The following is a 25,217-nucleotide window of genomic DNA, read 5'->3' on the forward strand; positions in this document are numbered from 1 at the left end:
ATCATACCCCGTTCTGGCTGTTCCGCTTGGTTTGGTCATGGACAACAAGGACTTCATGGACAACTGGATTTGTACTGCGGCTGTAGCAATAATGTTAAATACGAGATTCGGGCGCAGAATGCACAATCGAGAATTATACAAATGAAGCGTCCTATGCAGTGATAAATCATAGTTTAACCCTCGGTGCAATCCCTTGATTTGACAATGTTGAACCACCGTCCAGAAGGATATGTGCGCCTGTGACATGCGCACTCGCAGGAGACGCAAGGAAAAGTGCGAGACCAGCGAGGTCCGAAGGGCGGCCAACACGACCCATGGGGTGTTGGGATGCGATCTTTTCCTCACCTGCGTTCTTAAATCCGAAGGCTGTCATCTTTGTGGGGAACATCCTGTTGAGGGAGTAAGCCGTGATTCAAGTGACAATGTGTTAGGCACATACCCAGGGCAGATCGCGTTAACACTACAGACGGAGAAATCAGGAGTGGACAGCATGAACTGGAGTTTCTACATACGTGATCTTCTGTGATCCCAACTTGACAGCCAGGATTGATGTCAGGTGATTCACTGCGAAGAATTTCAGCATAGCCCTACACAACCTCGTCGACAGATATTTTCTTACCTGCGGCCTTACTGACACTGTCTTGAAGAGAACAAAATAGCATCAGGCTCGTCACGTTGCAGTTGCATAACGCGATGACGCACAACTCCATGTCCCATTCCCATCTGCGCTAACCAGGCTTTCCACGTGAGGTGAAACACTTGCAGTTGATGAAATATTAATCACGCGGCCGGGATCGAGTGCACTCGCATCCTTTGCAAGCCAGGTTGATAGCCTACCAGCTCGTGAGTCTTAAAAGTATTAGATATGGAAATAATGTTTACCCGGACGTCACTTGGCATGCCAAAACTCAATAATGACCACCGAAAGACAAGGCTTCACTCACAGTAGAACAAGCTCTTGACGTTCACGGCCATGACATGGTCCCACCCCCTGTCCTCTGGAACGCTCTTGAAGGACGACCCCCACGAAACACCTGAATTATTCACAAGGATGTGTAATTTCTTCGCAGGCTCTCGGGCCTCCAGAGCGGATATCAGAGCGTCTGTGCCAGCTTTCGACTTGGTATTGTCAGTGAGTACCACAAGTTAATAATATACAGGAACATCAACATACGCCGAGGTTCACTACGATGTAGTCTGCAGATCCAGGGCCTTTGGCATTAAGCTCAGCCACTGTCTATGGGTTGTTAGAACTCTGACTGTGCCTGGGAAACCAATGCACGCACCTCCTTCAACTGGGATTCCTTCCTAGCAGCAATATAGACCTTTGCACCATTCTGTACGAGTGCTGAGGCAATAGTCTTTCCGATACCAGTACCGCCACCTGTGACGAGAGCTGGTGGAACAGTGGTTAGTGATCCATCATGAAGCGTGGCACTACCATAGTACGTACCGATCTTGCCCTTCACATTGAACAGCGACTGAACAGAGAGATCTGGAATGCGACAAGCGCTCAAGATCAGTATTTCGCAAGTATGTCAAAAATTCGAGTATACCGGGTGTGGACATGTTGTTTGTGAGACCTGAGGTGCTGGCAGACGGAACCACTATAAATCCATGGGAGGAGAAACACAGATTTCGGCAAGAGACACGATCTAGTAGCCGAATACGGGCCGGAAAACTCCGTCAATGTCGATTCAACGCCAAGTTGATGATATTTATAATTTTACCATGTATCACAATCAGTTTCAGCCAATGGGCTGGCTAGAGTACTTCACGGTGTTTATGATCATGATATACAGTCTCATTCAGCTTGCATTTACAGTCACGCCAAAGTTCGCGTTTCACGCGTTGTGCAGTGTGCAGCACTTGCTACTCTACTTGTCCTGAACCTAAACAGGCTGATACTACATATTCAAAGTTCCCCCTGTCACAGTCCACCCTCAAGAGACTGCGATCAACTGTGGTAAGGTACAGTATGCGTTTTATGAAAAGCTAACATAACAGAATGTCAAGCCGCGAGAGCCCTGATTGACGGCCGTCAAGGTATCTACGAACTGCTGGCCGATATGCGGACGACCAAGCGAAACAACTAACGCCAACCGGAACAGCGGTATGTGGCAAGGCGCCATCAAAAACCATCAAGTAGGCATGATACAGTGCGAGAGAAAAATATAAAGGAGCTTGAAGACTTTAGGAGAAATTGACAAATCAAACACTTTAAAGACCCTCTTCTCCCTCTACCCACTGGTTTCCTCCATCTCACTCACAGCAATGCGTTCTTTATTGCTGTCCTCAATCGCTGCCTTACAGGCGTTGGTCGTTGGTTTGCCACAGCCACAGCCTCTTTCAATACCATTAATGAAAAAATCTACTTTCAAGATCGCTGACGGATACGTTGACCCTACTTCAATCAGGGCTCATATTTCCAGCATAGAGGCGTACGTGACTGTGATTGTCCAATGTTGTTTCCCACTCATCGGGTATTTAGTAAGTTACAGCGGGGCGCTGCTGCATTCGAAAGAAACGCCCTCTTCTCCCGACCGCCAACCAAGCATGCGGGAGTGTTAGGGTCTGAACCCCTAGTAATTAACAACGCAAACAACAGTTGGTATGGAATAATCAAAGTCGGAACTCCGCCGCAGGCGTTTTCCGGTTTGTATTCCTCCATATCAAGTCGGTACTAGGATGCACTAATGCGAGCCCAGTCGAGTTTGACACCGGTTCCTCGGACCTCTTTCTACCTGGACCAAGCTGCGGTGCCAGTTGCAGCGGACATAAACTATACAATCCTGATAGTAGTTCTTCCTCTGAGGCTCTTGGAAAGGCGTTCAAATTGAAGTACGGCGATAATTCCACGGTTACAGGCAATCAATATAAGGACACTGTCTCGCTTGCTGGCTTCAAGGTGCGTCGTTTTCTTGCAATCCTTCGTCTTAATTTGTGAAGTCTGTCATAGGCCACTGCACAAACACTTGGTGTTGCCTCAAATACTACCGGTTTCTCAAAGGACAAACCTGACGGGCTAATAGGAATGGGTCTTAGGTCGAATTCCGTTTTTGACGCAGACTCTGTTTTCGAGACGCTGGTTGCACAAAAAGCTGTCCCGGAACCAGTGTTTGCTTTTAAACTTGCATCCTCTGGTTCTGAACTTCGCGTTGGTGGCGTGAACTCTGCGTTATATGAAGGTGGGTTCACGTATACTCCAGTAACCCAAAAGGTGAGCCATCAGTTGTAAGCTTGAGTGGCGCTTCTCAGACATCACTCACGTATTTATCAGGGGTTCTGGCAGATTTCTGGGGATGCCATTAAGATCAATGGGAAAGAAATTGTCACGGGATTTTCCGCCGTTGTCGACACCGGGACTTCAGCGATCTTGGGCAATTTCACCTACGTCAGTCAGCTGTATGCAGCTATTAATGCGACAGAAGTTGATAAAGGTTTATACGCGTGTAAGCAGCTCGACAGCTTCATTGTTATGGTTTTCTGAACATTGTTTCAAGTACCGTGTAACGCCATGCCAAACGTGACCATCACTCTTGGGGGGAAGTCGTTTCCGCTTTCCGCGGAGACCCTCAATATGGGCCCCACTGATTCATCAGGAAAAATGTGCTTTGGTGGTATCGTAGGTTATGACCTTGGAGACATACATTCAGGTCAATGGCAATGGATTCTTGGAGACGTCTTCATGAGAAACGTGTACACTGCCTTTGATGTCGGACAATGCAGAATCGGTTTTGCGGAGCTTGCATGACCTTCGGTTTGATCTGCCTGACTGTACAGAAATCACCCTGGAGGGCTTCGTCTGATCCTCTATGCACCATGACTTCTCAGTCTGTTGGTCTACACATGTTTTGTACCATATTTTTTTATTTTACTTGTCTCATTTTATAATTCACTGCGTAATCTCTCCTCTCTGGAATACATGATAAATGCTCGTCCCTGTGCATAAGTCAAACAACATTCCTCGTGTTGCATGCCCTCCAATTTAGATTTCCAATAGTATTAAGTATTTGGTTATAGATATTCGCAATATAATCTAAACGGCGACAATGATTGGAAAGTAGCCAGCGATAGGGTACGTGGTTGCAATCAGGACAACGGAGGACTCGTTTAGACAAATTAATATGATACCATGCTCACTGTACAACAATCAATTCCCTCAGTGAACAGCTAAGATATGAAATTTGCTTGGCCCTGGGGCCCAATATATATCGACTGCCGGCGGCGAGAACCAATTTGGACTGTAGTAAAATCGACATGCAAACACTGTTGCACATCTAGTCGGCACGTCTGCAGAGTGTGATTAAGACAGCCACCCCCTCCCGGGTCACGCTCCCAGCGAACATGAAGTTCTCCGCGAGGCAGACCATGTACACCACCTAGAGCGGGATTCCAAAAAGCAGAGCCGACTTCTTCTAGCGCATTTTAATTTTTCGACGCGTGACTCTGAGGACACGGGCATAGCAGATGTGGGGGGAGGGAGGTGCATGAGGCGAAAGGGTAGGTACTAGGCGGGAACCACGTGGACGAATCAGTGTCGCGGTGGTGAATGCAGTGATCCGGAGAGGAGATGGGCTAATGTACTCAATTCATAAACGGGTATGGAGGATCTAGAGGAGGAGGGGGCTTGAGTATGTATATGCCTTCTATCTCGCGAACGTAGTCTGGCGAGAACTTGACAAGAACAACTTCTTTTCTGCTTTGCATTGTGCAAGAACGCGAATGCGTCTACGAGGAGTTGTGATTGGGATCAATTTGGAAGACTTAGGCTCGAAGCCGCCACCAGCCAAGCAGGTCAACGACCAGCCAATTTTAATCCCAGTCAGAAACTCGAAGCAACTTAAATTAATCCGGGAAAAGCCGGTCTATTTCATTTGTCTACCTCATTATTCACTTTCTTAATGGCTACTTACTGGTTTTGAGCACTTTGACGATAGCAAGTCCTGTACTACTGCACGAAGTTCCGTCGTACGACGAATCTGCAATATCACTGAAATGTTCTGTCCAAAGCAGGCGACCGTCACTGATCTACATTTTCCTTTCCTTTCTACAAACCAAGCAGATTTGCGAATGTATCGTTCTATCTCGCCGATCTTATCTCTTCACCGCCAACTCCTCCCCTAGTTCCTCTGTCACCCCTATTGTAAACTAATGCGACGCCGACCTCCCAACGGCAGAGTCTTCCAAGCTCCTTCGAACACCCAAGATCGAAGGTCCCAGCACACTATATTGGGCAATTGTGAATGACCAGCGAGAAGTCTTTCTACTACAAGTGCAGGTCTCCTCGAGTCATCACGCTAAATTGTAGTGAACACTGATCTCGCATGCTGTACACTTGAATCCGTATCGGCGGTTGTATCTGAAGTTCGTCCCTCCTGTCACAGGACAAACGGATTTGAAATGCTTTCCGACTTTCTGACCTTTCACAGGCCAGCTGTGCTCCGCGCAGCATAGCATCATATGGTAAGTTGTGGATCTTCTTTGCATCCGCGGTCCGGTTTTCAGAAATTAATCATACATAATGTAATGTTAGGACTGCGAGAGGCCCGTGTTCATGATCGGCCATCAAGACATGCACGAATCACTGGCAGACGACGACTCATCTACGCCGTATGCGCGCCAGGCGGTGAGAACAAACGAGCCCCGGACTTGTGAGAGAACACTGCGTCACAGCACAAATCTGTGATCGATCAAAAGTGCCGCCATCGCACAGCTAGCCAGATCTTGCACCAAATGTCAAAATTTTAGCTACGGGACAGGCAGCGGGGACTTGGTAGCTCTTGGAATTGTCTTTTTCACTTACAGTAAATGCGTTCTTTATTTCTGTCTTCGATCGCTGACTTACATGCACGGGCGGTTACTCTACCGCGGCTGTAGCCTTTGAGATCTTTCGATTCCATCAACGAAAAAAATCACATTCTGAGGGTCGCTGACAAGGAGCTGTCCCAGAATCAGTATTTGCTTCCAAACTTGCATCCTCTGGTTCTGAGCTTCGCGTCATTGGCGTGAGCTCTGCGTATATAAATGCTCATTCACGTATGCTCGTAACCAAAAAGGTGAACCGTCAGTTGTGAGTGCGAGTGGTGCTGCGTATTGACCGATAAATGGGGATGGATGGCATTGGGGTAAATGGGAAAACCGTTGCCAAGAAATTCTCCGCCACTGTCACCACATCCGGGACCATTGATCTTGGGCACTCCGTTCGAAGTTAAATAGCTCTACGCAGCTACGGATGGCTAGAACATGGTGTACATGTGCGTAAGCAGCTCAACAGTTTTCATTATCACGTTTGTCTAAACGTTGTTTGAGTACCGCGTAATGCCATGCATTATTCTTGGGGGGAAGCCTATTCCGCTTCCAAGTTCCCACAGAGAGCTTCAGCCCAGGTCCTATTGATTCATCAGCCGTCACCTTCTATTGGTGCTATCATAGTCTTGGAGGTGAGTCTCAGCTGATCTAGAGCTGCCCCCGCTGACTTAGTTTCAGGTCGATTTCAAATTCTTGGCGACGCCGTCTTCAGGAGAGACGTTTACACCATCTTTGATGTCGGACACACCAGAGTTGACTTTGTGTACCTTGCATGAGCTTCGGTAACAGTTGCCTGACTGTATGGAAATCGCACTCGAGCAGGACATTGTAGTTTCTGTGGATACTTTGGACTACGGTGTTTACGAGACTGATGACATTTACGATTCGGACTTGGAGAGGGCTTCTCTTCTTGGATTGTTGTACAATGTATACTACGCTGAATCAGTAAGACCGGTATCACGACTCATGAATATAGGACTCCCGTTACCACTGATCCAGTCACTCTGCCTGATCTTGAATGCAATCACAATGTGACGTCCTGACGCGAGGCCCTCGGTCATATATATCGTGCACCCCGCCCCTCCTGCGATAATGAACCGAGTACCAGTGTATCGCCTCTCAAGAGTCAACGCTTAGTACCACTGTACCAGGATTCAGCCTGGCTTGCAAACGTTGGGTGCGCATGCAGCCGCGTGATTTTTGATACCACGTGGATTTAAATTTGCCTGGTTAGGCCGCGGCGCTCGATCATATCACGAGTACATTTTCTGAAGTTGTCCCCCAACATGTGTATTGTGTACCGCCTGGGATGGCAGCCGGTGACCATCTCGCGAGTATTTGGAACTTTCATCAGGTACGCAGCGAACGCTTACTAGGACGTCATTGTGACATACTGAAACTCAATGGTTACCGTGACCTCCGAGGGGTGGCAAGAGATTTCATAGTAAAACCAGTTCTTCACGTCAGGGCTATAATTGTCCTACCCCCAACTTGAAGTTGTCGTCCGAGTCACGACTCACGAGTATGTGCATATGCGCAATTCCCCCGCAGTCTTCCAGAGCGAATATCAGAGCACCGACGCCGGCTTTGACTTGGGAATTGTGAGTGTGTACGATAAACACGGGACATCCACATACGCTGGGGTTTGCTTTGATGTGGTCCGCGGATATTCGGCGTCAGTGACTGTCTATTGGTTGTCAAAGCTTTCCCGATGCCATGCAGCTCCTTCAGTTGGGGTTCTTCCTGGGGAGCAATATGTATGGACCTTTGCACCATTCTTTACGAGTGCTGAGGCAAAGGTGTCCGGGAGTCAACGAGAAGTGACTCTACTAGAGAGTGCGCTCTCAGGAAGCAGCCGGCGAACACTGGCCGGAAAACGGCCGCCAATAAGCGAACATGAAAAGAAGACTACTTGTGGACTTCGCTTAGTTTTAGTTCAACGTTCGCTGCGACATATAAGTATGGACCAGAATCGTACACAAGACCTTTCGGCTATTAGGTTCGGTCATCAGTGGGGTTGGTTCATCGCGTTTCATCCGCACGAAAGGCAGGACAACGACAAATTCGGTAGTTGCAGGTCGGTAGTTGCGTGGCTCAGTCACAGTGGTAGACCGTCCTCGTGGTTACAGCGCCCATTTGGTGTATTTGCAGTGTGCACGTTCCACACTCATTCAAGTTATAATGAGCCGTTTGTGAGGTGAGGACCTCCATTGGATATTTCCTTTTCTTTTACTGCAATGCGTGCTTTATCTGTGTCACTGATCGCTGCCTTGCAGGCGTTGGCGATTACTTTACCGCAGTCACAACCTCTTTCAATACCATTAACAAAAAGATCTACTCTCAGGACCGCTGACGGATACGTTGACCCTGCTTCAATCAGGGCTCATATTTCCAGTACAGAGGCGTGCGTGACCGTGATTGTTCAGTGCTGTTTCCCACTTATCAGATATCTAGTAAGTTACAGCGGGGCGCTGCTGCATTCGAAAGAAACACTGGCGTAGCCCTCTTCTCCCCATCGCCAATCAAGCGTGCGGGAGTGTTAGGGTCTGACCCGCTAGTCGACGACTCAAACGAGCGTTGGTATGGAAAAATTGAGGTCGGCACTCCGCCGCACACATTCACCGGTTTGCATTTCCGACTTGATCGTGCTATGCATGACGCGCTGATGCGAGCACCCCAGTTGACTGTGACACTGGTTCGACGGACTTCTTTCTACCTGGACCAAGCTGCGGAGAAGCGTGCAGCGGACATGAAATTTACAATCCCAACAGTAGTTCGTCTGCTGAGCCTCTTGGCAAGAATTTCACAGTGGAGTACAGCGATGGTTCCATGGCTACAGGCGTTCTATACACGGACACTGTGTTACTTGCTGGCTTCAAGGTACGTAGTGTTCTTACTGTCCTTCATTTAAATTCTTGAAGTATGTTGCAGGCCAGTGCACAAACGCTTGGAGTTGCCTCGTTATATTCCTACGGGTTCTCGTCGGAGAACTTTGGTGCGGACGGGCTCATGGGAATGGCTTTCAAGTCTGTTTCTGAGTATGGCGCAAACTCCGTTTTCCAGACGTTGGTTTCACAAGAAGCTGTTCCAGAACCAGTGTTTGCTTTCAAACTTGCATCCTCTGGTTCTGAGCTTTACGTTGGAGGCGTGAACTCTACGTTATATTATGGTCCGTTCACATACCTTCCAGTAATTCAACAGGTGAGTACTAGTCATCAGCTGTAAGTTGTAAACCAAGTTGCTCAGACATCTTTCGCGTATTTGTCAGGGGTACTGGCAGGTCACTGGTGATGCCATCGGGATCGATGGGAAAGAAATCGTCAATACATTCTCCGCAATTGTCGACACTGGGACCACGTTGATTTTGGGCGATACGTCCTACGTCAGCCAGCTCTACGCAGTTATCAATGCGACAGAAGTGGGTGGAGGTGTATACTCGCGTAAGCATCTTGAAAGCTTCATCGTTGTGTTTGTCTGAACGTTGTCTCAAGTACCGTGTGACGCAATGCCAAATGTGACTATCACCCTGGGCGGGAAGTCATTTGCACTTTCCGCGGAGACCTTCAATTTTGGCAAGTATGGTTCATCAGGAAACACCTGCCTTGGTGGTATCGCGGGCAGTGATGGTCTTGGAGGTCGGTCTTGGATTGTTGAGAGCTCACCTCGCTGACATGTTTTCAGATCAATGGATCCTTGGTGACGTCTTCTTGAGAAACGTGTACACCGCCTTTAATGTCGGAAACACCAGCGTTGGCTTTGCGGACCTTGCATGAGCTTTGGTAACGCCTGCCCGGTACCATTAATTGAAACATACTCGAACGTTGTAGCTTCCTTGGACACTGCTTTGGACTAGGATATTTCCGAAACTGACATTTACGATTCGGACTTAGCAAGGACTTCTTGGACTGTCGTCACAATATTAATAGTGTACGAAACAATTCTATTGCTGGCGATATCAATATCTAGTAATACCAGTATCACGAACACACAATTCTCGTCACTTATTACTCTATACTTATTCAACCTGTTCTTGTGAACACAACCATGTCATCACCCTCAACCAAGATTCTTGATCACATTGTACATCTCACACCTCCTGGCTCGGTGAATGAGGTATCGCGGCAATTCCGAGACCTTGGCTTCCAGTGCGTCACCTTTCAAGTTTTGAAAACATCTCAGGGCGAATTCGGCGTGTAGTGTCCTGCCAGGCGGTACACACGCCGGGGGACTAACAGAAAATGCGCTCGTGGTATGATTGCCTAACTTGAAGTATATAGCAGAATTCTATTTACTAACATTTTTGGCGTAGTTACTGCAAGACGGCGCATACCTTGAGCTCATTTCCTTCACTCACCCAGCGTCGCATTACCCACCAGGATCGCCCGAGCGCCAGAAACGGGATGCTAATCCTTGGGCATGGAAAGAACCTGGTTGGATCGACTACGCGTTCCTCGGGTCTTCCAGCACCTCAATATCAGAGCTTATAAACGCCCGGGCCAAGAAGGATAAGAGTAGGATTCGGTATGATCTAGAAGCGGACGGAGGAAGAGAGCGCAGCGACGGCAAGGTGTTAAAGTGGCGGATCTCTGCACCATCCCAGGATGGTGATCGAGGACTTGCTCCATTCTTCTGCGGAGATGTCACACCAAGGGAATGGAGGGTATGTGCCTTGTTCGATACTTATCCGGGGCTGTCTCAGATCGGGGTCTTTCAAGGTCCCACTCGATCCCCCTTCGAATGCAGAACATCCATCGGGAGTACTCGGGATCGCATACGTCCGAATTTTGGTGCAGGATAACGATCTGTCAGACATGAAAGCGAATATGACGTCGGTCATCGGTAGATCACCTGTGTCTAACACATCGCGAAGAGTAACTTGGGTACTTGACACACCTAAAACAGATGTCGCTGGAGGAAAACCCAGACTCATCATCGGCGTGCCAGAGACGGCGGACGAACGCTGGACGTTGAAAGAGAGGGGCCAGGGTATTTATGAGGTTGCGTTCCTCGTTGGCTCAGGGATGAAGGCGGGGCAAGCCTGGACGCCGTATGGAAAAATTGCTTGGGTGAAGGGATAGCTCGCACAAAATATATGATCTTCTTGCTGAAGTTTGGACCAGTCATCAAATGAATCCTTTCTAGCATTGTATCAGATATCCTCCAGTTGCAACTTTAGCTCAATTATCGTTCGCCCAAGAATATTAACGGCCCCTGAAAGCTCTCATGAAGCTAGATAATGTTAAGGAAACCCTATTTAATTAGCGATGAACTAAGTAGCAAAACCAAGTCGACGGTCCTAACATATAACGCAAGCAACTTGTTCGCAAAGGCGATCATTACCGCCTCTCCCGCACCTTCAACCAGACCACAGCGATAACAGCGACACCAAGCCCAGCTATAAAGGCAAAGAGCACAAGAATATCTCTATAATAATTGTTTAAGCCAAAACCAAACAGCTTGTGTGCAGTGATCAGTCAGTGATGCGAAGAGAAAGATACAGAAATAATACTCACTAGCTGCATAATGAGCGTCGCCGATACATTGACGGGTACGCCTTGTAAAGTATCCTCGATCATCAGTCCTGAACTTACTTCGTTTACTGAAATAGCTTCAAGGGTATACTGGCGTATTCAATGAACATTCATGAAACGTGAGATGTCAAGTACACGCACGTTAAGCGGGCAAAGCCATCGCAACCATCGCAAGACAGGCGGTATTGAAGCGATGTGGACAAAGAACCCGGCATAGGTCATTTGGTAGAGTGCGGAAAGAGCGGAAAGCAGGATCGCAATCCCGCCATTGCGGAATAGCATTCCTAGAAGGAAGTTCTGCGTGCCCAACCAGTAATCAGAGGAGGTAGGGTGCGATAGCAAAAAATACATACAAAGAGCGTCATGACTAGCGTGTACAGGACGATGACGAGTAGAAACTTGAAGAAATGAACTGCATCATGTGCAAGCCCAGCCATCCAGTATGTACTGAAATCCTAGATCAGACCACAAGTATGGATGATGGAAGTGAAGTGACTTACATAGTGCATACAGTGATGGTGGGTATAATGCGAAGGGGTATCACGTCGAATATCAGACGAGAAAGAAGCCAGGCTGTTGGGCTAAAGGCATCTGAGCAAATAATCTCAATCGAGAAGAAATTGACAAACCTGTAATACCAGTTTGACCTCTCACGAAGGAAGAGGGGTCGTATCTCAACGATATTATAAAGTGCGCTGAGGGATGAGAATGCAATGAGAGACCCCTGAAAGCGGTTTTACATCGAGTCTGCACAATCAAACCGTAACTTCTTACCATGAAGAAAAGGCATCCGACTCTGGCCTGGAATCCGGCGATAGTTAAGCCAGTCTGATAGTACAGACCACCTACCATTATATTTAGCATAGTCAAACAGCATAATCATTTGTACATACCACAAAATACACCGAGCACACAGGCGACACACACGTGCGTGAAAAATAAGGTCTTGTCTCTGCCAACGTCGACTAGGTTAGAAATCATCAAGATGAATGATTAAAAGTGTATGCACCTTCTCAAAACTTTCCATTCGCGTCCGCAAAGTACTTGTAACTGCGTAAGAAAAGTTGCCACATACGTGCCTGGTGCCAAATTTTGCGTAGAGAGGAGGGCTTCGACGTCTTTCCCTCCATCGGCTTTCTCCTCGCTGCTGGCACTTAGCCCCATTTTTCCAACCGCATTGTGATCCAGTGGCATGCTGGGGATGTCAGGAGACTCGCTCGCAATGTCGAGTAGGTAATCTGCGACGTTGTAACCCTCTTCGTAAGGCAGGACATCAGCCCCGGCTCCTCCCCCTTCTCGCATGCGCATGAAATATTGTGCTGGTGCTAGACCGCCCGGCCCCGAGTACAGCGCGCGCCCCTTGGAAAGGAGGTGAACGGAGTCAAAGGTGTGGTAAAGTCGCGAACTTGGCTGATGTACGCTGCAGATTACCGCCACGCCTTTTCGATGTCCATGTGAGCCTTGATGACTTATAGCAACTCCACCTTCACGTGCGAGTTCCTTCAGCACATTGACAACCCTGAAGGCGCTGACCGAGTCCAGTCCACTAGTGGGCTCGTCACAAACGAGCACATCCGGGCAACCAACAAGTTCAAGCCCGATGCTAACGCGACGAGCTTCTCCGCCACTGATACCTCTACCAGTCCCATCAGTCGCGCCGATTCTAGTTTCGGCGATGCCATCCAAACCTAGTTTGGAAATGACGGTGGAGACCAGCGCTGCCTTCGAGGATGCAGGAAGAGCTTCGGGGAGGCGAAGGGATGCGGCGAATGTAAGGGCTTCGCGGACAGTCAGCATTGAAGGAAGGATGTCACTTTGCGGGACGAAAGCTACCCTTGGATGATGTCCAGGGGCATAGGGAGGGAACGTGATAGACCCTGTATATTGGCCTGATTTCGTCTTCCCAGCGATGAGTTCTACAAGAGTAGTCTTGCCTGCTCCGCTAGGACCGAGGATTGCCATGAGCTGACCCGATTCGATACTGCCGCTAACGCTATCGAGGATGGTCTTTCCCTCCCGGATAGTCGATTTGGAAATCAGGGAGGACGGTGAATTTTGGGGTGATTGCACGATATACGAAATGTCGGACCACCGAACACTTATTCCGCCGCTTTGGCCTCCATTGAAAGGTAACTTTTTCGCCGCTCGTTGGACATACCAACCCCACGCGACGACCGCAAGCCCAAACGCAATTATTACCCCGACAACAGCAAGTCCTGCAATAACTCCCCCGCTTAGTTCAGTTCCACCCGATGCAGCTGCAGCGGAAGAAGTAGCGTTTGTCGTGTCGATGACGGCCTGAGTGACACATTCCCCAAAAACGCAGCCTTCCATGGACAAACCCTGACTTCCGAATACCGAATTGATGACATCCTGTTGAAAATGGCAGGTATTGGTGCTATCGCACGCAACTATTAATGTCCCGGTGAGTCCATCGATGGTACCTGTGAGGTTTGAGACCGGCACACCACCGCAGAATGTGGCATTTTGGATACAGGTGCATGAAAGATTTTGACATGTCCAGGTGCTCGAGGTAGTATTTCCCGAACCGGTGGCAGAGTTGGATGATGTCTGGGTACAAGGCGAAGCAGTGCAAAAGAACTGCTCGACGCCAGCATACATAAGTTGGGCGTAGATAGAGGAGCTAGTGGAGGGTGACAATAACGTCCCACTGGTGTTGTGCAACGGTGATAGAGAGCCGTTCAAAGTACGGAGAATGTTCAGAGTAGATTGAAGAGGATACAGTGCCTCTAATGTGGGATTCTAGATTAAAAGAGAAGTCAACTCGGGGATGCTTTGCTCGAAGACAAATATGTTGAACTAACATTAACTTGACAGCTAAGTTCGCCAGCTGCCCAAACAGTAGGGGCAGTATTGCAAACCATAGTGTCATTCAAACCACTTAGACCGTCAAGCCCCGAGGTTGCACTTGCATTGCCATTGGCCGCAGCATACGCGACCTGGCATGCTGAAGAGGTGGTGCAAACATTACAGCCCACTCCTCCCCATCCGCTTTCGCAGGTGCAATCGGACGCGGTCAAGTTCGCAAAGCCAGACGAGGACGTAGATGGTTGAGCTAAAGAGCGATTCGAACCATCAAATATGGTACCACCGCATCCTGGTTGTGCACAAGTAGCACCTCCAAAGCCCGGAGGACAAAGACAGCTCGAAGCATTAGATGGAGAAGTTTCACCGTAGTTCGTACATGTTTGCCCAGTGACGCTGGCTGAAAGGCTTAACAGGACGAGGAGAACGCAGGAAAGATGATACAGCCCATGATTCTGTACCACTAATAGTGGCATCCTTAAACTGGTTCCAAGCAAAGTTGCCATTGGAACAAGAGTTTTATCACTGCCAGCTCAGGGCTCATCGTGACGCATAAACGATTCAGATGTGATTGTGACAGAGTCTGGACTTGGCGAAATGGGTACCTGCGAAAGGTTTGTGCCTGCATTTTTGACCCGAGGTTCTCCGGCTTGCCGGTCGTTTACATTAGCTAATCGTAAATTTCTCCAATTAAACGTGCAGGCTACCTCAGTAGCACTGACTTATAAGTATGTTCCAAAGTGTGAGCTTCTTTTCTTCCCTTCTTTACTGTTTAACCTCTTTGTATCCATCTTATTCAGATTTCTTCTTGGTGGTCATCGACACCGACACCCGCACCCGCCCTGAAGGAAAAATATGATCCCACAAACCCTAAGATGAATCCTCTCAACCCGCAAGGTCTTAAACCGTGAGTGTAGGCATTTTTATTTGCCATACCGACTGACTTGGGCTACTTACGCGTGAATAGATGTTGCGCCTGCCCAGAAACGAAATCTGCTCGCGATGCTTGTTTTCTCCAGAATGGCAGCGAAGAAGGCAAATGCGCTGAGCTACTCCAGAAGCATGTTGAATGCATGCGAGGACTCGGATTCAACATCTAGTTGCCGTGATTATACTATGCAGTTGTGAGTGAGGTCATGTACAGGTGTCGGGTGATGTAGCATACGTCCAGCTGAGCGAACACGCTGGAACTTCGCTTCCTACATTCGTTTTTCTATCTGCCACGACGTCGAGCTCATCGTACCCTCGCACTTCCTCACTCGCACCTACGGCCTTGCTTTATACCCACTCACCACTCCCTTCCAATTTTCGCACCGGAGTTCTCACTCCGTAGTTCCATTTAATCGAGCATCTTTATAATATGCGGTGTCAACGCATTTCTGTTTCGACTCGAAGGTCATTCGACATGATCGAATTCGTAAGCAGGTATCCCCCTCCCGAGTGGCTCCGCCTGCTTGCGTCCCACCTCAAGCTAACGCCCAGTGAGAACAAGCAAAATATAGGTCAATGTGCATCGATAACTGCTGATAGAAAATAGTAGTTCAATATGAATCAACGTGTATCGTGAAAAACGAGACTTATTGATTTTGTTGATTGACTCGACATGCGTTCGATCTCGTTCCAGATAGTTTTAAATTCATAATTGGGCCACATTGATGGAGAACGAAACGTATCAATTGAATGATAGGTATCGCTACATTTGCTACATATGGTTATATGTTGATGCAGAACGAGACACAAAGAAAGAAATAAACACTCGACCCTCGCTGCAGCGGTCGCCATCCGCCACTCCTCTGTGTCCAATTTCAAACTCCTCGCTTCGCCCTGCCACGACTCCGAGATCGACCAGCTACACCACTCGAGTATCCGTGGTAGTGCCACGTATATGCCAGGTTGGTCACGAGCCTAATTCTGGTACCCTTCCCTGAAACTTAGTTTTCAGTGACTCTACCATTCCGCCACGTCTCCTATCTCAGACATCTTCTATTATGATGCCTTATGCGTCTCATCGGCAATTCAGGATGCTCTCTCTCATATTCCTCATGGTCATCGCCTTGCTGTCTTTACTGATAGTTTAGATACGGTGGCCATTTTCAACTCTCTCTTCGGTGAGGCGGGTATAATCAATTGCTCGTGTTCCTTGGCGACACCATCCTTGCGGCTTGTATTGATTATCGGGTTTTTCACATCGCCGGTGAACGAAATACGGTGGCTGATCACTTGTCTCGCAACAGAATGCAGGAGGCGAAAGTGTGTGTACCTGGACTTCGAGTCCTACCATTTGAACCCCCTCGGAATGCGCTGGGGATGGCCAAAAAATGACCCCTACATTACGAAGAGTCAAGCAGCCTATCAGGGAGGCTTGGCCAATTGAGCGTCTCGCACATGAACGCTCAATCAATTTGGGTATGGCTCCCGAACGTTCTACTAATCACACCTACACATCTGTGATCTCCATCGTTTTTCAATTGATCCTACACCCGATACTCTGTCATACTTTGTCACCTTCATAGCAGCCCATGTCAACCCTCGATCCGTTGACAACTATCTTTCTGGCATTTGCAGTTTGCTGGAAGAATACTACCCTACAGTCCGCGAGGTTCGTCGATCGCGCCTGGTAGTACGGACGCTTAAAGGTGCCAAGTGTCGCTATGGAGTTCTTATCCAGAGAAAACTCCCTTTAACACGTGCTGATCTTGCTCGAGTTGTTGACAGCCTCATCAACCCTTCTCACGATGATAAGATTTTTCTTCTCGACGGTTTTCACGGCCTTCTTCGCCTGGGAGAGGAGTGTGTAGTGCCCTGTTATCATTCTGAAGTAGATCGGCTCCCAATTGGGAAACACAAGTCCCTGAATGCATCAACTACATCAGTGGCAAAGGCCTCAACCACCGCTCGGTAAGCATATTTCCTGGTCATTCTTAAGTCGAAGTTCACCGCCCTCGCGCATACCTGCTCTGCGTTGTCCTGCCATGTTAGCGCCACTCCCTTAAACGCCCATTGCCGAGCTACCCGCCCAATACTCGATGTCGATATCCCCGACTTCGACTCCCACAGCGCTGCCAGCTCTGATACCGGCAACAGAGACTGCCACTGCTTTCGAATTCTGCTCCCAACCCCTCCTTCCCCATACACCAATTTGGCTTCGTCATCCTCGTGTCCACCCTCTCCCATACAGAACTTGGGCGTGTCGTGTAGCCTCTCCTTGACAGTATTTTGTTCTTTACATATCGTGAAATTTTAATTATGAACCAACTTGAATTTTCATGTCTTTGGTTTACTGAGCGAGCACAGATGAGGATGCAATATATAAATTATGACTACAAAAATTTGACAGAGATATGTATGTAGACAGTAGGGAGGTATGCACGAGGTGGGATGGCAAGATAGGTGAGGAGGAAAAATCCAGGATGCAGTGGAGATCACTGAAGAAAAAATACGAAGGTGTCTGCCGCCAGGTAGGGGTAATAACTGGTGGAGAGAGACAACGAGGGAGGAGATGTCGATGACGAGCGCGAAGGAGAGCGCTAGATCTTGACGCGGGCGTGCCGCCCGGTCGTGATGCGCTGTTGCGAAAGAATTAACCAGCGGCGACGGCATAGCTAGGCTGCAGGTTGAAGGAGCGGGCGCGGAATTGGCAGGATGCAGAGAGGTGGCGGCATTCACGGGCACAAGGGTTGGAAAAAAGGCAGAGGATGCTGCTTGCAAAGACCGCGAGCTCGACGAGTAGGACAACGAAAACATGTAATTAGGACAATGAAGACGACAATACATAAAAAAATATTCGTACCTTTCTCCAACACAGAATTTGTGGGGTCCGACCTTTACTAGATAACGTCAGTTGAATGTAAGTAATGTAAGTGCACTACACTGTGCAAGTTCGAAGTGAGAGATAGGATTGGAGTGAGTTTAAAATGGGGAAATATGTACACCACTACTCTGCTACTGACAGTATGAACCGAATGGGTGTTTATATATGTAGTACCAAGGGGGTGGCGTTCCAGGGTAGCAATGTAATAAGGGTTATGGTCGGATGTAAAGAAAAGGGCTCTCCGTCGCCAGGGGAATACAATTCCCTACAGTAACAGGTCACACATCAATCCACACTCTGACATGAGTGTCGGATTTTGTGTGCTCAGGGTTCGAGTACGAAGGAACTGAGAACTTTCAGGTCCGAATGATAACAGGATACCAGATACCGTATAAATACAGCTGCCAGGGGACGTATGGATGCCAGCCAGAGAGCCTTCTGATCAGCATGTCTCCCCCCTATGATAGCACCACTGCTGTGGAATTAGCCAGCGCCAAAATCTTCATACCTGACACAGTCACCTCAACATGGCCATGGCCCCGTCGTCTCAATCAGTACTACTCCAAAGTCACAGTCGAATCTGCTGCTTGGTTTGCGAGCTTTAAAGCCTTTAATAGTGCTAGAGCACTAGATGCCTTTGAACGCATCGATTCCGGTAAGACATGGCGCATGATGTCCTGTCAACATATTCACGTCATCTGTTAGATCTTGTTAGTTGTTTAGGCTACCCAATCGCGAGCAAAGGTGAGCTACGATTCCAACCGATAACTTACTGAGAAATACATCTACTGGTAGCGCATGTTCGCAGCGCTTGCGACGTAATGAGAATTTTCTTTGTCATAGATGAATACTCAGATGTATCAAAGCCAAGTGATGTCCGCGAACAGAAGAACGTTGCCATGGATGCTTTGCATAACCCCCATAAACCACGTCCCAAAGGAGAATGGGTCGGTGGAGAAATTGTGCGCCAGTGAGTGTTTTTTTGTCTGATATTAGGTCAGGGACTTATCCCACCGACAGATTCTGGGAGCGCACAATACAGGATGCTAGCGCGCAGTCACAGAAGCGGTTCATCGCAACATTCGAGTTGTATCTAGAGAGCATGGTGCAGCAGGCAAATGACCGAAACGAACATTGTATCCGTGACATTGAAAGTTACATTGATGTGCGCCGCGACACGGTCGCAATGAAGGCTGTGTTCGCATTGTTGGAGTTGGGCCTGGATATCCCAGATGAAGTCATATCCCACCCAACAATTGAGGCCATGGCTATCGCATCCATGGACATGGTCTTTATTGATAATGTCAGTGATTTTTCTGTGGACACCACGTGAGTGACACTCATAAAATATATGACAGGACATTGCATCCTACAATATGGAGCAAGCACGTGGAGATGCTAGTCACAACATGATAACGATTGTCATGCGCGACCTTGATACGGACGTCAACGGCGCCATGTTATGGGTGGCAGATCTCCATATGAAAACCCAGAAAAAGTTCTTGGAGGCGATGGCAACCGTTCCAAAATGGGGAGAGCCCATTGACCCGCAGGTGAGAGAGTACTGCGACGGCTTGGGAAACTGGGTGCGCGCGAACTATGAGTGGAACTTCGAGACCGAGAGGTACTTGGGCACAAAGGGTCCAGAAATTCAGAATAAGAAATGGATGCCACTAATGCCGAAGGACTGCCTGAAGGATTCTAGAGAGATTGGACCTGTACATGTTGATTGCTCTCTGCTTTAGTGTCACTATCAAGCTATATGCACTGTCACATACCTATGTATATCTCACGCGTTCTCTCCTTAGCTTGTACACTACGTCGGGAAAACCTCCCATGCGAAATTTGCAGAATGAGTTGGCTTTATCACTTAGTACTAGGGCGAACTTCTGACCTTGCTCCGATATGCAGGCAATTGACCGGTGCTTTAGATTTTTGTAATTGCTACAGTTTTGAGTTTCTGGATTTTAGATCTATCCATATAAATGGGATGTGTCCTCGGATATCAGTGCATCGCATTTTTGAAGTAAGGCATTCTGCTTCATAGCGCGAACTTTACCTTTATAGGGAGCTTCAAGGGGCCCACACGAGAGTCTGGAGCGGCAAGAGAAAATCAGTAGATGTAAAAAAAGAGGACCATGAGACACTGTCACCTTAATTAGAGTTAGACATAGATCGAGAATAGGGATTACGGACAGGATTCTCATCTTCCCACCCAACCGTGCGTCACACCGCAATCCAGTTCATCCCAATCAAAACATCGGAATCGAGACTAGGCTAAATCTCAAACTCGACATTGGTTATAAGCGCACGACTATCATAAGAGGCCATGAGAATTTCAGTGAACCGTGAACCTGGACCCGAATGGCGGCCCATGGCCCAACCTATTGGTTTATGTCAGCGACTCACTCAAGCTGGAGTTCAAACCTTTCAAAACGAATAAGATTATTCCGATTCACAAACAGCCTACCACGACCGGGGCAGACTTAATTTGTGGACTAGTCACTAAATAATACACTGCTTCACTCACATTCATGGTCATATCAAACGCGAGATTGGCTGTATCCTAGAGCAACAATGGTCTAGTGAGTAATGGTTTCAGAACCATTTGCTGTTATTGGCTCATTGGAACCAATTTTTCTACTTGGTTGAGGACATAACAGTGAGGTACTATGTTCTTGCTTGCATAGTGAGCCTAGATGGGCTGCGATGTCCGAGATGGTGAAATAAAAAGGTACCATCATGCTAGACTCTCGCCGCTAATGTCCATATGCATTCGCATGAGATTGCAATAATCCATACTTGCTTTGAACAAATTTGACACGGTTCGCTTCGGCGGAAGACTGCTTGCCCTGTCCTTTATATACTGGTGTTATGAACCGTCTGCCACGAGGCTGCAAAATGGTACTCCTGATTTCTTACTTACGCGTCCCATCAATTAATCATACTACTATATACTGGTTGTCGACTCTATGTCCTTCGCTGCATGACTTGGGTTCGAAATAGGAATGCCCATGGCTCACCTACTCATGGAGCTCCTTCTGCCTCGGAAAAAGGATCGGACACAGCTCAGGTGCGGGGAATTTGCCTTGTTGGGGTGATCTCATGCTCATGTTCTTTTCCTTTCCTCTCAAGAAGTAATTATTGAAGCTATATGCAATGCAACGGTGAAGAATTGCCGCGCTTGGCTTGTACTGCGTTTCGCTACATACAGACACCATACGAGAGAAGGAATATTGGACTCTCACTGAAATGATGCCATTTCAACCCCACTCTGGCAATGCGGCCTAATTCCAAGTTACCCTTGATGCATAAAAGGGCTCTCATGCAGTATGTAAGTCATTCAATCCAGTGCTTCCAACCCCAAGAGTCCTCACCGTTCAGCAAGTTAATCTTCCGCTGAAAACTTTGCTTTTGTACCCATGATGAAGTTCTTGATCACTTCCACCGTCGCTGCCCTCGCTACGTGCGCCATCGCTACGTCTTACAGCCTCTCTTATGATACCAACTACGATGAGGCATCCAACTCACTTGACACGGTGGCCTGCTCAGACGGCTCCAATGGCTTGGAGTCGCGTGGCTACACCACTTTCAGCTCTATTCCTAACTTCCCTTACATCGGTGGTGCACCCCAGGTCACTGGCTGGAACTCAGCATACTGTGGGTCGTGCTGGGAAATCACTTACACCAGCCCATCGGTGACCACTACCAAATACGTTACCGCCATTGATGTCGGTGATGAGGCACTAGATGGGTTCAACTTGTCGCTGGAGGCTATGAACGGTCTCACGGGCGGACAGGCTGAGTTTTTGGGGCGCGTCACTGTCACGGCCACCCAAGTTGATGAAAGCAATTGCGGTCTGTGAGACCGTGAAATTAGGGTAAGCAATATACTCTGAGCCCCGTTAAATACAAAGGCATCTCGTACTCACCAACTTGATAGGTGTGCGAGGCAAATGGTTGTTGGAGTCGATGAGTTTTTTTTGGACATCTTCGACTTTCATGTACAGACAGCATGGACACTCGCAGAAACATTAATCACGAACATGTACCTCTTTTTTGGAGCATTGACAGTATACTGGTCTCGTACAACCCACGTGTGTCAAAGAGTAACAATGAATTGGTAGGGGAACGCGTTGGTTGCATATTTCCGCGTGCCCGCTTTGGCGTTATGACAAGTTCGTCGGATCCTTGAGCAAGTTTCCATGCTCTACTTTGTAGATCCAGAGCATATGAGCGTATGTCACGTGGCAAGGAACGACGTGTTTATAATTTGAAATTCCACGCGTTGAGTACGTTGAGTCCACAGCTAGTGCTACTTTTGGAATCTACTGCATTTTTTCTGACCTTTATCTTTCCATCATAATTAAGACGATGGCCTCTGCAACATCTGCGCAACAGTTTATTACGAAGCTCATGACTTCATCGCAAAACAGGGCGTTAGCTATGGAGGCCGACACGATTCGGGGGCTTCTGGGCTTTGCTCGCCAGCTCCAGCCTGGGGACCCAAAGCACGTCGAATACCGGCAGAAGATTGGTCACATATTGGTAAGTCTGAATTCAGGTTCTTTATGTGTACTGATCAAACCGTCCTGCAGTTCTTCCGTGTACAAACCCTCATTTCAGCAGCAACAATGTTCGACCCCCATTTTCTTATCGGCTGCAGTAGAGATAACCACCGTCTGCAAGAACAAGAAGTGGGTTGGGATACCTAACTGGCAAGACATCAGAGAGGATGATCCAAGGATCGAAAATCACCCACTGATCAACAAGACGTGGTACGTTCATCCGAATCAGCAGATGTTACAGGGCTTCCCTGAGGGTGCCCTATTGGTTGCTGAGCCACCCGCTGCAACTGCCGATGATATTTCTTTACTCACCGATAATACTTCCGTGGCTTCCGGCGCAATCGGCAAGCGCCAGCTGCGTGTCTTTGGCCCTAAGTCGCAGGCCCATGCGAAAGAGAATGCCGAGGAAGAGGGAGCACTACCTACAGACCAGTCTAGGGGTCGATCCAATCACCGGGGATCTAAGAAACGGGGGATCACTGAATCTGAATCACGAACCCCGCTTGCAGGAGCTATGGGGGCTGGGTCGCACAAACGAATCCGTGCAGACACGAGGTCCAATACCGTTAACGAGATGGGAGAAAGCGTGTCGCAGGGAGTGATACATGTGCAACACCCAAAAGCGAAAGCAAGTCACTAACAGTAGTCCAGTTATTTCACTAATACAGGCTTCAGACCAAAACACCGACAGGTCTATCTTTGAAAGCAGTCAGCAGTTCAGTAAGACTGACACGTCTGACTTCTGCCAGCATACTTATTGATAATTCTCAGGCAAACCTCTTGACAGCACGATCGGGTGCCGTCAACGCCGCTGGTTCCTGTCCTCGTTGTGTCAGGGAAGGCAAGACATGCATGAGAGCCAGGGGCAAGACTGGCCTCCTGTTAGTTTGCACTGCCTGCAGGCGACTGAAAAAAAAGTGTGAGCTGGATGTCAACCAACCCACCATGCAGCGAGGAAAGTCGGGTGTGCGAGGTGACCCTCATCTCCGATCATCGGAGAGGGTAAAGGCACGGAAAATGTCCACTCGCCGCATGGGCACTTCTGTGCTGCAGCGAACACCGCCTAGAGTCGGTAAGTGCATGGCTCGATTGACATGCAGTTCGCTAATAAATTCAAAGTCATGAGCTATGTGTCAGTGCCCCAGCTTCCGATCTCAGCCCCCGAATCCACAACCGTGAAGCTAAGAAGCGTGAAGAGAAAGATGAGTAGTATGGAGGGTGTGATCGACCTCCTCCATCGCGAGATGGAGACACTCCGCACGATCATCGATGCCTCGAGCTGATAAAACAATGCCTATGGTGTATGAATGACTTTGATTACGCGTTAGGCTATCATAGCCAAAGTATTACTGATTTACCTGCTTCTCAATCTTCAAGTGTTATGCTTGAGCGTACAGGACTCACCTGACCCGAGTTATGGATGCACTCAGTGATATCGATTTAGCAGTCACCCTTTTTTTTCAGTTTCATGCCTATGCCTCTTGATACCTTTTCTTTTCAGTTTCATGCCTATGCCTCCTGATACCGTTTTATGCTTACGTCGATTGATACTCTTTACTTACCTCGATCTTACGACATGCATTGATTGCTCTTTCGCCCCATGAGACATGTTATACCCGCTATCCTTCGGGCTACATTTCTGCCAATTCGAAGGAAAATCAATCGGCCTGGAGCACAGCAGCACATGGATGCTATAGGTTGTGCTGAGGGTGCCAGTGGAAGCGCTAAAATATCAAAAACCTAAACCGAACATAAGCGCTCGCACGATGACTGAGCACAGTGACCATGCTCAACGGAGTCAACGCCACTGTTCTCATAGCCATCCTCATGGCTCTCCCCAAGTCCACGAGGATCAACACAATTTCAAAGAATTTAACAAGAATTATTTTGATGAGCATGGTCATCGTTACAATGATCATCCCAACGCGCATGAGCTAGCTCGGCGACTTGGAGCAGCCATGATCAAAGCTTATCCATTCGAGGAGGACTCAACATTGGTTCTAGACTATGCTTGTGGCACAGGTAAGCCATGTATATGAAGGGTTTTGTAGCACACTTATGAATTTGTCCGTCGTACTCCAGGTTTAGTCTCCAAAAAACTCGCTGCCCATGTCAAATGCATCGTGGGCGTGGACATCAGCCAGAGCATGGTTGACCAGTACAATCAGAGCGTCTTAAATCAGGGTATACCACCCGAGGAGATGAGGGCTGTGTGCTGTGACCTCACTGCTGCCCCAAATCAACTGGATGGAATGAAATTTGATGTGGTTGTGGTACGTCTCCACCTGCAACGTTCCACGTTCTCACCTTGACAATTACTAGTGTGCATCGTCGTATCACCATTTCCCTTCTATTGAAGATGTCACGAAGGCTCTTGTATCATACCTGAAACCAGGGGGTTCGCTCTTGGTCGCTGATTTAATGAAACCATCTGCAGAATCTGCACAGGCGTTGGCGGCCTTGTTTCCCACTGGAGCACATAATATTGTCGCGCACAAGGGTGGATTTGAGGAGGCAGACATCAAAGCCGTGTTTGAGGGTGCTGGACTGATCAACTTTTCATTTGTAACAGCCTGCAAGGCGAAGCAACATGGACACCCTGCCGAGCTCTTCTTAGCTTCTGGGATCAAGGAAGTCAATGAAGAGGCATAATGGTAGATTACTCCATAT

The 25,217-nt window shown here is 48.2% G+C and overlaps 11 protein-coding genes across 11 annotated transcripts; 8 read left to right on the top strand and 3 right to left on the bottom strand.

Moving 5' to 3' along the window:
• On the bottom strand, positions 1 to 1,752 carry DFJ58DRAFT_784274 (NAD(P)-binding protein). The gene is made up of 12 exons (XM_041389952.1): positions 1,731 to 1,752; positions 1,557 to 1,655; positions 1,454 to 1,495; positions 1,287 to 1,396; positions 1,175 to 1,237; positions 945 to 1,119; positions 883 to 892; positions 703 to 833; positions 620 to 640; positions 513 to 564; positions 440 to 460; positions 1 to 389 (listed from the first exon to the last, which is right to left on the bottom strand). The coding sequence occupies exons 2-12, from the start codon at positions 1,567 to 1,569 to the stop codon at positions 167 to 169; spliced, it is 861 nt and encodes a 286-aa protein (XP_041244652.1). The 5' UTR covers positions 1,570 to 1,655; positions 1,731 to 1,752; the 3' UTR covers positions 1 to 166.
• Positions 1,753 to 1,774: 22 nt separating this feature from the next.
• DFJ58DRAFT_702439 (aspartic peptidase domain-containing protein) lies at positions 1,775 to 3,902 on the top strand. Its single transcript, XM_041383623.1, has 7 exons — positions 1,775 to 1,966; positions 2,017 to 2,441; positions 2,492 to 2,655; positions 2,709 to 2,908; positions 2,960 to 3,220; positions 3,281 to 3,452; positions 3,504 to 3,902. Exons 2-7 carry the CDS (start codon positions 2,275 to 2,277, stop codon positions 3,752 to 3,754), a joined length of 1,215 nt encoding a protein of 404 aa, XP_041244653.1. The 5' UTR covers positions 1,775 to 1,966; positions 2,017 to 2,274; the 3' UTR covers positions 3,755 to 3,902.
• A 271-nt stretch (positions 3,903 to 4,173) lies between these two features.
• On the bottom strand, positions 4,174 to 4,422 carry DFJ58DRAFT_659310 (uncharacterized protein; the record flags this gene model as incomplete). The annotated part of the gene is made up of 1 exon (XM_041382080.1): positions 4,174 to 4,422. A coding segment is annotated over one exon (249 nt), but the record flags the coding sequence as incomplete, so codon positions are not given.
• A 3,626-nt stretch (positions 4,423 to 8,048) lies between these two features.
• On the top strand, positions 8,049 to 9,720 carry DFJ58DRAFT_879156 (acid protease; the record flags this gene model as incomplete). Its single annotated transcript, XM_041394503.1, has 7 exons — positions 8,049 to 8,215; positions 8,266 to 8,435; positions 8,492 to 8,691; positions 8,743 to 9,012; positions 9,080 to 9,251; positions 9,303 to 9,446; positions 9,493 to 9,720. The coding sequence occupies 7 exons, from the start codon at positions 8,049 to 8,051 to the stop codon at positions 9,582 to 9,584; spliced, it is 1,215 nt and encodes a 404-aa protein (XP_041244655.1). The 3' UTR covers positions 9,585 to 9,720.
• Positions 9,721 to 9,723: 3 nt separating this feature from the next.
• Positions 9,724 to 11,004, top strand: DFJ58DRAFT_784290 (glyoxalase-like domain-containing protein). Its single transcript, XM_041389953.1, has 4 exons — positions 9,724 to 9,956; positions 10,009 to 10,060; positions 10,121 to 10,471; positions 10,527 to 11,004. The coding sequence occupies exons 1-4, from the start codon at positions 9,856 to 9,858 to the stop codon at positions 10,887 to 10,889; spliced, it is 867 nt and encodes a 288-aa protein (XP_041244656.1). The 5' UTR covers positions 9,724 to 9,855; the 3' UTR covers positions 10,890 to 11,004.
• On the bottom strand, positions 11,005 to 14,788 carry DFJ58DRAFT_683197 (uncharacterized protein). The gene is made up of 10 exons (XM_041383258.1): positions 14,168 to 14,788; positions 12,352 to 14,105; positions 12,236 to 12,294; positions 12,117 to 12,187; positions 11,972 to 12,066; positions 11,843 to 11,923; positions 11,696 to 11,789; positions 11,484 to 11,639; positions 11,325 to 11,432; positions 11,005 to 11,267 (listed from the first exon to the last, which is right to left on the bottom strand). Exons 1-10 carry the CDS (start codon positions 14,672 to 14,674, stop codon positions 11,148 to 11,150), a joined length of 3,045 nt encoding a protein of 1,014 aa, XP_041244657.1. The 5' UTR covers positions 14,675 to 14,788; the 3' UTR covers positions 11,005 to 11,147.
• A 216-nt stretch (positions 14,789 to 15,004) lies between these two features.
• Positions 15,005 to 15,268, top strand: DFJ58DRAFT_659404 (COX17-domain-containing protein; the record flags this gene model as incomplete). Its single annotated transcript, XM_041382087.1, has 2 exons — positions 15,005 to 15,075; positions 15,136 to 15,268. Coding segments are annotated over 2 exons (204 nt in total), but the record flags the coding sequence as incomplete, so codon positions are not given.
• Positions 15,269 to 18,426: 3,158 nt separating this feature from the next.
• DFJ58DRAFT_659293 (terpenoid synthase) lies at positions 18,427 to 19,724 on the top strand (the record flags this gene model as incomplete). The annotated part of the gene is made up of 5 exons (XM_041382079.1): positions 18,427 to 18,634; positions 18,685 to 18,723; positions 18,775 to 18,949; positions 19,000 to 19,282; positions 19,338 to 19,724. 5 exons carry the CDS (start codon positions 18,427 to 18,429, stop codon positions 19,722 to 19,724), a joined length of 1,092 nt encoding a protein of 363 aa, XP_041244659.1.
• A 1,205-nt stretch (positions 19,725 to 20,929) lies between these two features.
• DFJ58DRAFT_337759 (Cerato-platanin) lies at positions 20,930 to 22,018 on the top strand. The gene is made up of 4 exons (XM_041379924.1): positions 20,930 to 21,052; positions 21,118 to 21,313; positions 21,368 to 21,860; positions 21,923 to 22,018. The coding sequence occupies exon 3, from the start codon at positions 21,402 to 21,404 to the stop codon at positions 21,843 to 21,845; it is 444 nt and encodes a 147-aa protein (XP_041244660.1). The 5' UTR covers positions 20,930 to 21,052; positions 21,118 to 21,313; positions 21,368 to 21,401; the 3' UTR covers positions 21,846 to 21,860; positions 21,923 to 22,018.
• Positions 22,019 to 22,287: 269 nt separating this feature from the next.
• DFJ58DRAFT_337790 (uncharacterized protein) lies at positions 22,288 to 24,072 on the top strand. Its single transcript, XM_041379925.1, has 5 exons — positions 22,288 to 22,527; positions 22,578 to 23,175; positions 23,223 to 23,267; positions 23,319 to 23,619; positions 23,667 to 24,072. The coding sequence occupies exons 2-5, from the start codon at positions 22,780 to 22,782 to the stop codon at positions 23,828 to 23,830; spliced, it is 906 nt and encodes a 301-aa protein (XP_041244661.1). The 5' UTR covers positions 22,288 to 22,527; positions 22,578 to 22,779; the 3' UTR covers positions 23,831 to 24,072.
• Positions 24,073 to 25,214, top strand: DFJ58DRAFT_337791 (S-adenosyl-L-methionine-dependent methyltransferase). The gene is made up of 3 exons (XM_041379926.1): positions 24,073 to 24,569; positions 24,630 to 24,820; positions 24,870 to 25,214. The coding sequence occupies exons 1-3, from the start codon at positions 24,314 to 24,316 to the stop codon at positions 25,197 to 25,199; spliced, it is 777 nt and encodes a 258-aa protein (XP_041244662.1). The 5' UTR covers positions 24,073 to 24,313; the 3' UTR covers positions 25,200 to 25,214.
• The last annotated feature ends 3 nt before the right edge of the window (positions 25,215 to 25,217 follow it).

Source organism: Suillus subalutaceus (assembly GCF_016647625.1).
Source record: "Suillus subalutaceus strain FC151 chromosome Unknown DFJ58scaffold_43, whole genome shotgun sequence".
NCBI lineage: Eukaryota > Fungi > Basidiomycota > Agaricomycetes > Boletales > Suillaceae > Suillus > Suillus subalutaceus.